At 40.4% G+C, this 12,210-nt stretch overlaps 1 protein-coding gene across 1 annotated transcript; it reads right to left on the bottom strand.

Moving 5' to 3' along the window:
* Positions 1–3,758: 3,758 nt before the first annotated feature.
* On the bottom strand, positions 3,759–7,089 carry LOC138362279 (uncharacterized PE-PGRS family protein PE_PGRS46-like). Its single transcript, XM_069321038.1, has 4 exons — positions 7,056–7,089; positions 5,279–6,219; positions 3,863–4,823; positions 3,759–3,793 (listed from the first exon to the last, which is right to left on the bottom strand). Exons 1-4 carry the CDS (start codon positions 7,087–7,089, stop codon positions 3,759–3,761), a joined length of 1,971 nt encoding a protein of 656 aa, XP_069177139.1.
* Positions 7,090–12,210: the final 5,121 nt, after the last annotated feature.

Below are 12,210 nucleotides of genomic sequence, written 5' to 3'. Positions count from 1 at the left end.
GTGCTAGAACACAGTTAGTGCTAGAACACAGTGCTAGAACACAGTGCTAGAACACAGTTAGTGCTAGAACACAGTGCTAGAACACAGTTAGTGCTAGAGTACAGTGCTAGAACACAGTTAGTGCTAGAGTACAGTGCTAGAACACAGTGCTAGAACACAGTTAGTGCTAGAGTACAGTGCTAGAACACAGTTAGTGCTAGAGTACAGTGCTAGAACACAGTTAGTGCTAGAGTACAGTGCTAGAACACAGTTAGTGCTAGAGTACAGTGCTAGAACACAGTTAGTGCTAGAGTACAGTGCTAGAACACAGTTAGTGCTAGAGGACAGTGCTAGAACACAGTTAGTGCTAGAGTACAGTGCTAGAACACAGTTAGTGCTAGAGTACAGTGCTAGAACACAGTTAGTGCTAGAGGACAGTGCTAGAACACAGTGCTAGAACACAGTTAGTGCTAGAGTACAGTGCTAGAACACAGTTAGTGCTAGAGGACAGTGCTAGAACACAGTGCTAGAACACAGTTAGTGCTAGAGTACAGTGCTAGAACACAGTTAGTGCTAGAGGACAGTGCTAGAACACAGTGCTAGAACACAGTTAGTGCTAGAGTACAGTGCTAGAACACAGTTAGTGCTAGAGGACAGTGCTAGAACACAGTTAGTGCTAGAGTACAGTGCTAGAACACAGTGCTAGAGCACAGTTAGTGCTAGAGGACAGTGCTAGAACACAGTTAGTGCTAGAGTACAGTGCTAGAACACAGTGCTAGAGCACAGTTAGTGCTAGAGGACAGTGCTAGAACACAGTTAGTGCTAGAGTACAGTGCTAGAACACAGTGCTAGAGCACAGTTAGTGCTAGAGGACAGTGCTAGAACACAGTTAGTGCTAGAGTACAGTGCTAGAACACAGTGCTAGAGCACAGTTAGTGCTAGAGGACAGTGCTAGAACACAGTGCTAGAACACAGTTAGTGCTAGAGTACAGTGCTAGAACACAGCGCTAGAGCACAGTTAGTGCTAGAACACAGTGCTAGAACACAGTACTAGAGCACAGTTAGTGCTAGAGGACAGTGCTAGAACACAGTGCTAGAGCACAATTAGTTCTAGGGCACAGTTAATGCTAGAAAACACTTATTCCTAGAGAACAGTGCTAGAACACACTTAGTGCTAGAGCCCACTTAGTGGTAGAGCGCAGTGCTAAAACACATATAGTGGTAGAGAACACACTTAGTACTAGAGCACTTGGTACTAGAACATACTTAGTACTAGAGCACACTTAGTACTAGAACATACTTAGTACTAGAGCACACTTAGTACTAGAACATACTTAGTACTAGAGCACAGTGCTAGAGCACACTTAGTATTAGAGCACACTTAGTACTAGAACATACTTAGTACTAGAGCACAGTACTAGAACACACTTAGTACTAGAGCACACTTAGTACTAGAACATACTTAGTACTAGAGCACAGTGCTAGAACACACTTAGTACTAGAGCACACTTAGTACTAGAACATACTTAGTACTAGAGCACAGTGCTAGAACACACTTAGTACTAGAGCACAGTACTAGAACACACTTAGTACTTGAATACACTAAATACTAGCTGCATCTCGCAATTCATGCTTTCCAAATTTTCATGTGAATTATTACAAGGATGCCACCATGCTAAGTCAAGAGTAGGAAAATCGTTATGTGTTAAATATAACCCTTCTGGTTTAAATCAACTTTTCCTGGAACATATCAATGTACTTTCCCGTTCACTTATCATTTATATAAATGGCAAATAATAACTTGCGGGTAGTGTGGCATTTTCAGTTATTTATTTATTTACAAATGGAATATAAATCTTTCCTGTGATACAAGTATCTTTATTGCTGCGTTATATGTAATGTGTTATACTCATAAGAAATTGGCGTTAATTAAATAAATGTTCTTCATTATTGTTATGGACGCGACAAGGTCCTTGGTATTGATAATTTTTAATCCCTCAATCTTTCGATATCAGAATATATATTTTGGATGTATCTTATTTAAAATGAATGCAAAAAATATAGCATAATTTGAATGGGTATCTTACCCTATTGGTATAGACTCTTGTTCATTTGTCAGTGAAACAAAAAAAAAAAAAAATTGTTTGATAGTTCGGACATGGTACCAAAGTTCTTTTCATCAATTACTACAGAATGATGTATTCTGCATTATTTACATGTCTAAGAATAAAATGGTCAGCTTTACGTAATAATAAAGTACAGGTCGTTAAACATGACTTTTTCCATTGACCTTCTTCAAGTCATTTGAACTTGATCAAGTGAAACTTCATTGACCCGCTTGTTAATTGGACAACCTTAGTTGCCTCACTGTCATATTTCGCAATAATTTCTCAATATTTCACAATAATTTCCCAATATTTTACAATAATTTCCCTATATTTCACAATAATTTCCAAATATTTCAAAATAAATTTCCAATTATTTCCCAATATTTCATAATTTATCAATATTTCACAATTATTTTTGTTCCACTCACAGTTACACATCTCATTAGATGCCCAAATTCTCAATATGATGTAAACTGTTTACAGTCAATTCCATTAAACTCGAGTGTCATTTGATATTTTTCTTCATGACTCTGATATCTTTTAATGTATACAAGCAACAATAAAACATTATATCTTTCTGCTCTGGTATGAGGACCTTGAGCAATATATAAAGCAATATGTCAGTGACCTGCTTTACAATTGACCAGAATGATGCTATATTGCCATACTGGTTTATCACCAGTATGGCAATATAGTACCATTCTGGTTTTCCTTTCATTTCTAATTATTCCTTTCATAACTATTTGCTTCAGTCCTAATATTTGTAACACAAATATCACTTTAGGGAGAAAATGAGAGATAATATTTTACACATAGTTTTAATATATGTATAATGTCATGCATAAGTTATAAAAATATAGGTTATAAGTCAACTGTGTGTGTGTGTGTGTGTGTGTGTATGGTGTATGGCACAAAAACACTGAGTGGCCTCCCGCTCTCCACAACTCTGTTGACAGCTCATCACACAAAGCTGAATGTTTAACGCTCTCAAAGCCATAAATAAAGTACATATAATCAGCATGTCGGAAGCCATTGCCTAATTATTATGTGTCATCTGTGCAAGTGTTCATTACACAGGTAATGACACAGGAATAATTCCATGATGCATAATAATTACCGTCCATAATTCACCCTGATCCAAGAAGTTTTGTCAAGTATTAATTTAAAGAGATAAATATATGAAAGTAGATTGTAAATATAATTATACAAATCAAGACATATTTTTTGATAGCTGAGAGAATAGCCAATTTTCTTGACGGCGTCCGAGAATATTTTTATATTTTTATCTTTTAAACAAAGAGAGTGTTTACGAAATATGAAATTAAAATATCTAAGAGAAATCATATATATCAATGGTGAAAAAGTAATATATTGGAAAACAGAAGCAGTTGGTGGAGGTTGATCTCCTCGTCTTCAGAGGAGTTTCCTCAAGTGATGGAATCGATAATTGACCTGAATCTTTTCTGGTTACTTAAAGAGAAGCTTCCCACGACTCTCGCAAGTTAATGTTATCATGTGTTCACCTAAGATAGAAACGTCTTAGGACCGTCGTAAGGTAACGATGCAACAATGGCTGTCAGCACCAAGTCTGGAAGGTAATGATGCAAAAATGGCTGTCAACACTAAGAATGCAGGCGGAGGAGGAACACATATAATGAACAACACTGTTCATTATATGCTCGGAGTCTGATACAGTCCGACCGGGGCTGGTGAGCCGTTACTGTGACCATTACCGTTAACGCCGTTACCGTTAACACCATTACCGTTCGTTAAACCATTTACTTTACCATTACCGTTTGTGCTAGTATATCCATTACCGTTGCCATTGGTGTAACCATTTCCATTACCTGTAGCTCCATTACCATTACCGTTGACGAGACCGTTACCATTGGTATATCCGTTCCCATTAACTGCAGCTCCGTTACCATTACCGTTGACGAGACTGTTGCCATTGGTATATCCGTTCCCATTAACTGCAGCTCCGTTACCATTACCGTTGACGAGACCGTTGCCATTGGTATATCCGTTCCCATTAACTGCAGCTCCGTTACCATTACCGTTGACGAGACCGTTGCCATTGGTATATCCGTTCCCATTAACTGCAGCTCCGTTACCATTACCGTTGACGAGACCGTTGCCATTGGTATATCCGTTCCCATTGACTGCAGCTCCGTTACCATTACCGTTGACGAGACCGTTGACATTGGTATATCCGTTCCCATTGACTGCAGCTCCGTTACCATTGCCGTTGACGAGACCGTTGCCATTCGTATATCCGTTACCATTAACTGGAACGCCATTACCATTACCGTTGCCATTAGTATATCCATTACCATTGCCGTTGACGGGACCATTGCCATTGGTATATCCATTACCATTAACTGCAGCTCCATTTCCGTTGACGAGACCGTTGCCATTCGTATATCCATTCCCATTAACTACAGCTCCGTTACCATTGCCGTTGACGAGACCGTTGCCATTAGTATATCCATTCCCATTAACTACAGCTCCGTTACCATTACCGTTGACGAGACCATTGCCATTAACTCCAACTCCATTGCCGTTGGAGTTTGCGATAATCACGCCGATCTGAGCGTTGAGACCGTAGAACTGCTGGGCGGTGGAACAGTCGAAGTTGTACCACCAGTCACACACGAAGTACTGCTGGTTGAAGATGGTGCCGTTGGGACAGAGGAAAGAGTCGCTCCTGCCATCAGCCTGGCAGATGTGGAAAACCTGCCGAGGACAACAGTATTAGTGAAGCAAAGTGGTACGTCTGGCAGATGTGGAACACCTGTCGTAGGTGTTATGACCAAAGAGGACTACTGATAAAGGCAGAGGACAATTACTAGCAAATACTCAATAACTTTTAGTAACATGAAAACAGCTTTAAAACGTTTAGTGGAAATACAGACTCTTAATGTGAACCTGACTGTATAAACTCTCAGTTATAAAATGTCAACACGGCAGCATAAGAATCACATGATATCCGGCCTCCAGGGCAGCATAAGAATCACATGACATCCGGCTTCAGGGGGCTGCATAAGACTCACCTGACATCCGGCCTCGGGGGACAGCATAAGACTCACCTGACATCCGGCCTCTGGGGCAGCATAAGACCACTGACATCCGGCCTCGTGGCCAGATAAGACTCACCTGACATCCGGCCTCGGGGACAGAATAAGACTCACCTGACATCCGGCCTCTGGGGCAGTATCAGCGTAGTATCCGGGGATTTGTCCGGTGCAGGAGAATCCGGTGAGTGGGACTGAAGCCAGGATGGGATAGTCCACGCCGGGGACGCCTCCGCCTCCAATAGCGTCACCAAGGGCAGCGATGGGGTCGAAAATGCCATTAAAGATCCCGTTAACGGCACCGTTGCCGTTTGTGTAAACACCATTACCATTTACACCGTTACCGTTGCCATTTCCATTGCCGTTTGTGTAAGCACCATTACCATTTAGGCCGTTGCCGTTTCCATTGCCGTTTGTGAAAGCACCATTACCATTTACACCGTTACCGTTGCCATTTCCATTGCCGTTTGTGTAAGCACCATTACCATTTAGGCCGTTGCCGTTTCCATTGCCGTTTGTGAAAGCACCATTATCATTTACACCGTTACCGTTGCCATTTCCATTTCCGTTTGTGTAAGCACCATTACCATTTACACCGTTACCGTTGCCATTTCCATTGCCGTTTGTATAAGCACCATTACCATTTACACCGTTACCGTTGCCATTTCCATTGCCGTTTGTGTAAACACCATTACCATTTACACCGTTACCGTTGCCATTTCCATTGCCGTTTGTGTAAGCACCATTACCATTTACACCGTTACCGTTGCCATTTCCATTGCCGTTTGTGTAAACACCATTACCGTTTACACCGTTACCGTTGCCATTTCCATTGCCGTTTGTGTAAACACCATTACCGTTTACACCGTTACCGTTGCCATTTCCATTGCCGTTTGTGTAAGCACCATTACCATTTACACCGTTACCGTTGCCATTTCCATTGCCGTTTGTGTGAACACCATTACCGTTTCCATTGGCTCCATTTCCTCCGTTACCGCTGAATCCGTTGGTTGGCGGGAGGTAAGTCCGTTGCTGAGCCAGACACGTGCCCACAACACCTGTTGTTTACAGAATAACAGATATTTCAGCCAAATATCCCACAGACAATACCCGCCAGGTATATATATATATATATATATATATATATATATATATATATATATATATATATATATATATATATATATATATATATATATATATATATACTTCGATGATAGTTTGTTTTATACTTTATTTTAAGCTTCCAATCTTCCAAAGTATAACTCTAGACATTCACTTCTAACTCAAGCTGTAAATGGTTGCTAACTCAAGCTGTAAATGGTTGCTAACTCAAGCTGTAAACGGTTGCTAACTCAAGCTATAGATGGTTGTTAACTCAAGCTGTAAATGGTTGCTAACTCAAGCTGTAAATGTTTGCTAACTCAAGCTGTAAATGACCGCTAACTCAAGCTGTAAATGGTTGCTAACTCAAGCTATAAATGGTTGCTAACTCAAGCTGTAAGTGGCCGCTAACTAAAGCTGTCACTATTACCTAACCCGGCCCATCCTAGCGTTAATGCTATACCCATATATAAATCAGCTCGTCCAGTTGTTACAAAGGACAGAAAATGATGTGCTAAAACACTCGAGCCTAACCTTACTTAAACTATTATGATTAAATGGTACTCATGTTATGTAATATAAAAATACCTTTTCAATTATACGTTATACCGATACCTATACCTAAGTTATACCTATAAAATCCGAAAGATTTTTTAAAATATTGAAAATATTGTTACTGGAGAACATCACAGTGTTAGCCTTTAGAGGTCAAGCCATTTTGATCAGAAATATCTATATAAACATAAAACAATACTTGAGCATAGAAGTTGAATAGCTTAGAGCAGCTTACCAAGGTAAAGGAGGCTCCTGATGATTGCCGCCATGCTTAAACGTGCAGGAAACACAAGATAAGACGATAAAGGAGGAGTAGCAGGGAGATGTAGAGGTGAGGACCGAGTTATGAAGATGGAAGGATGGCGCAGTGCCTTATATACCTGGCTCGGGCAGACACTCTCCCACCTCAAGGACGCTTATACATACGTGCCTTAGGCAAACACTCTTCCACCTCAAGGATGCGGCAAAGAAAGCCCCACACGCAGGCAGGACTACGTCTGACCATTTCTGTCTTCGGCCCAAAACCTCCGTAGATTTTATCTGGGTAAACGCATAGGTACTCTCGTGGTTTATAGGATGTCCTCATAACACTTCCAAAGAGTGCCAGTGGAGGCTACTGGCCACATGCCCCTGTATGGCTAGCCATACAGCAAGATGCTGGACTTTGTAGCATCACGTAGTTACTTCTTGATACTCACACGATGTATCTCTTCTTGCTGTCCAAGATAGGTACTTAAATGCAGCTATCCTTGGTCACCAGACGCGTTTCTAGATGACGATGTAAGTTTCCAGGTCACTAGGTGGATTACCAGGTCACTAGGTGGGTTTCCAGGTCACTAGGTGGATTTCCGAGTCACTAGGTGGGTTTCCAGGTCATCAGGTGGGCTTTCTGATCGCCATATGCATTCCTAGGTCATTAAGTTTGTTCTCAGGTTGCCGGTGGAGCGTCCAGGTCATCAGGTTGGATTTCGCATCATAAAGTATGCTTCCAGGTAACCAGGTTGGATTTCAGGTCACGAAGTGTGTTTCCAAGGATCCAGGTTGGATTTCAGATGACAAAGCGTGTTTTCAGGTAATCAGGTGGGATTTCAGGTCATGAAAAGTGTTTCCAGGTGGGATTTCAGATCATAATGTCTGTTTTCAGTTCAGCAGGTGGGATTACATGCCACGAAGAATGTTTCCAGGTGGAATTTTAGGTCATGCAATGTGACCTAAATTTTCAGTTTCATATATGCTTGGGGAGTTGTTCGCATTTGTGTTCCTCACGTGTGCCCCAAAGAATAAGGTGATTTGATAAAATACTCTGCCGAAGATTACCATTAGAGTGCCGGCGGGATGATGGGAAAATAGAGTCGGCTACCATCATTTTTTGTCCGGTCGTAATGGTTGAGTGGTTAAGGTGTCTTGTACACCAGTTGCAAAGTGCTCCTGGCAATATGGGTTCGAGTCACTTCTGGGGTGCGAGTTTTCAGTTATATATATATATATATATATATATATATATATATATATATATATATATATATATATATATATATATATATATATATATATATATATATAACTTTAAAAACATAACTTTATAACAGGGACATAACTTTAAAAATAAGTGATATTTATCAAATAAATCATCAGCATTAGAATAATCGCTAGCAGTGACACACTGACTGACTTCCAGCTTCAGTTGGAACTTTATTCCAACTTTTCCATTCGCCCTTGAGCTTCATAGAGTCCGAGTGCGCTACTACCGCAGCACAGAGGCACGAGTGAGCTCTGCACTTACCAAACCGGGGAACGGAATCTATCATTACAATGAATATTACAGGAGCCAGACGCCTCGAGAGCACATTATAGGAACCGCCAACTTCTGGCACCCCTCAACCCTGCCTGCACCGGATAGTCTCTTCGCCCGAAGATCCAACCGGAATGCAGGAAAATGTATTAACTCTCCCGTGACTCCAGGCGATATGTATGCTTGGCGTCGCATTAAACAGGTTCACTGTAAGCAAGTCCTCAAGCTGTGCTCGTCCAAGTGGCAACCGACCCAGTAGACGTACTCATAAATTGTAACGTACCGCAATGAAAGATCTACAAGCATTCTTGGTGGAATAGGGAATAAACAATATATTTCTGACATCCAAACTGTTTTATCATTATCATATTCAGATGTGTCAGTGCATTTTTTTTAACAATCCAAAAGGCAGTGAAAGTGATCTGAGGACAGTCACTGAGTTTCGTTAACTCACCAATCCGCCCTCCACTATACATCATAGCTGACTGCCTGATGAAGGAGCCTCCAAGCCCCAATTCCATTATTTATCTTAAACGACGAATCCTGGTTCACCCTTGACAACGAGCAGACGTCTGGACACCTGCTCCGTCCGGGAGTCGCCGGATCATGTTCTGTTTCGCAATTTTGGATTTGATACTGCCGATTGGTATTACAATTCGACGGTCCGAATTGTTACGACGCCTGGCGCACATATCGCCTTGTGTCACAGGATAGATGATAGATTTTGAACGTTTTTTGGCAAGTTCTCTAGACGGGGTGACGGTGTCCGACGCCGGCTTGGCCGCGAGGTGCCGGGAGTTGGCGGGTCTCTGTGGGCTCCTGGTGTGCCCTCAGACGTGGTGGGCTCCTGGTGTGCCCTCAGGTGTGGAGGGGTCCTCGTGTGTCCTCAGGCGTGGTGGGCTCCTGGTGTGCCCTCAGGCGTGGTGGGGTCCTGGTGTGCCCTTGGTGTGCCTTCAGTTGTGGTTGGCGGCCGGCTTCTGCTCTGCCGGGGGGCACTGGATGACGTTTTGCGTTTGAATTGGGAGCCGAGTATTTGTTTTAGCTACCCAGTGTTCTCTGTGGGGCAGGGCCGGTGCTTGCCTCCCTGAGGGACTCCTGGGGCCCCCCAATCATACCGTCTGTGTGTTTATTGGCCTGCTGATAAATGACATTCATTTTGTTATTAAGCTTCACGGGTACGCCGGGGCACATCCGACCCCACGATCGTCGTCGCCCCTAAATCAACATCTTAAACGACTTGCTCTGACATCGCTGGGCAGTCCCTGGGTTGACCATTCAAGCTGGTGCAAATAGGTCCAGCTACATCCTACAATACTGTCGCTAATTACTGGTAGCCTTGCCATCTCTGAGTGCGTCAGCTTGGTCACACGGCTGCTCAGATTTATCGTGCTCAATGGCGTCAAGAGGGCATTTCTCGGTGACTTCACCTCACGGTATGAAGAGCGCATTTCATGGTGACGTCACCTCTCGGTATGAAGAGGGCATATCTTGGTGACGTCCCCTCACGGTATGAAGAGGTCACATCCTATTGACGACACATCATGAAATCAGGGAGCAAATAGGGAGGATAAAAACAATGTTTTTAAATGAGCGTAATTTTAATAATGTTATCAATATAAAATGTATATAAAAATATAAGATATATGTTCAGGCAGTATATATATGAACCTCTTATATCACAAGAATACCTAGTACGTCACACAAGACAAGATGTCAGGCAGATATAACATGCTATTAAACCTCTTAGTTAATGCTATTAGAAGTAATAGTTAAGGTACAGAGTCGGGGAGAATAATTTTTGCTGCTTTCAGCACAAGTAGTACTGTTAGCACTCTAGTACAACCAGCACTCTAGTACAACCATTACTACTAGAACAACCATCACTACTAGCTCTACCAGTGAGCTACAACAACACAGCCGTTCTATTCAAACAAACCACGTTTTGGAAGCAGTTGATTGATAATGATTTATAAACACAAATATAAATTTTGCTCTAAATTTGACAGTTTTCACAGTTGCGTAAATTACCATAACAAATAAAAAAAAATCTGAATTACTGCTTTTTAGCTCTGAAATATACATTTCAGTCATAATTATCTTAGCGGTGTTTCTAGCAGTTGATGGCGGCTATGTGCAAATCTCTTAAAAATATTTTTTGACTGGAAAATCATTAGATCACTGCTGAATAAGTTACTTGGTTACAAGAAAAAAAGATAATAATTCACTATTAACTAAAGAAATAATATTTGGAAATAATTTCCAAATATTAAAAAAAAATCCAAGAATTTATCAATATTTCCCAATATTTAACAATAATTTTCCAATATTTAACAATTATTTCCTAATATTTCACAACAATTTACCAATATATCACAATAATTTACCAATATTTTACAGTAATTTCTCAATAATTTTTGTTCCACATCTCATTAAATGCCCAAATTCTCAATATGATGTAAACATTTTACAGTCAATTCCCTTAACCTGAAGTGTCATTAGATATTTTTCTTCATGACTCTGATATCTTTTAATGTACACACAAATAAATAAAAAATATATCTTTCTGCTCTGGTATCAGAACCTCGAGCAATATATAAAGCAATATGTCAGTGACCTGTTTTACAATTGACCAGAATGATGCTATATTGCTAATACTAGTTTACCACCAGTATTGGCAATATAGTATCATTCTGGTTTCCTTTCATTTCCAATTATTCCTTTCTTAACTATTTGCTCCAGTCCCAATATTTGTGACACAAATATCACTTTAGGTAGAAAATGAGAGATCATATTTTACACATACTTTTAATATATGTATAATTTCATGCATAAGTTATAAAAATATAGGTTATAAGTCAACTGTGTGTGTGTGCGTGTGTGTATGGTGTATGGCACAAGAGCTCTGAGTGGCCTCCCGCTCTCCACAAGTCTGTTGACAGCTCATAACACAAAATCTGAATGTTTAACGATTGAAAGCTATAAATAAAGTACATACTGTATAATCAGCATGTCGGAAACCGTTGTCTAATTATTGTGTCATCTGTGCAAGTGTTCATTACACAGGTAATGACACAAGAATAATTCCATGATACATAATAATTACCGTCCATAATTTACTCTTTTTGTTAAGTATTAATTTAAATAGACAAATATATGAAAGTAAATCCTATATATTCTTATATAAATGAAGACATGTTTTTTGATAGCTGAGAGAATAGCCAATTTTTTTAACGGCGTCCGAGAATATTTTTATCTTTTAAACAAAGACAGTGTTTACGAAATATAAAATATAAATATAGAAGAGAAATCAAATATATCAATGTGAAAAATGTAATATATTGGAAAACAGAAGCAGTTGGTGGAGGTTGACCTCCTCGTCTTCAGAGGAGTTTCCTCAAGTGATGGAATCGATAATTGACCTGAATCTTTTCTGATTACTTAAAGAGAAGCTTCCTACGACTCTCACAAGATAATGTTATCATGTGTTCACCTAAGATAGAAACGTCTTAGGACCGTCGTAAGGTAATGATGCAAAAATGGCTGTCAACACTAAGACTGCAGGCGGAGAAGGAACACATATAATGAACAACACTATTCA

Source organism: Procambarus clarkii, chromosome 8 (assembly GCF_040958095.1).
Source record: "Procambarus clarkii isolate CNS0578487 chromosome 8, FALCON_Pclarkii_2.0, whole genome shotgun sequence".
Lineage (NCBI taxonomy): Eukaryota > Metazoa > Arthropoda > Malacostraca > Decapoda > Cambaridae > Procambarus > Procambarus clarkii.
This window is presented reverse-complemented; position numbering and strand designations above follow the sequence as displayed.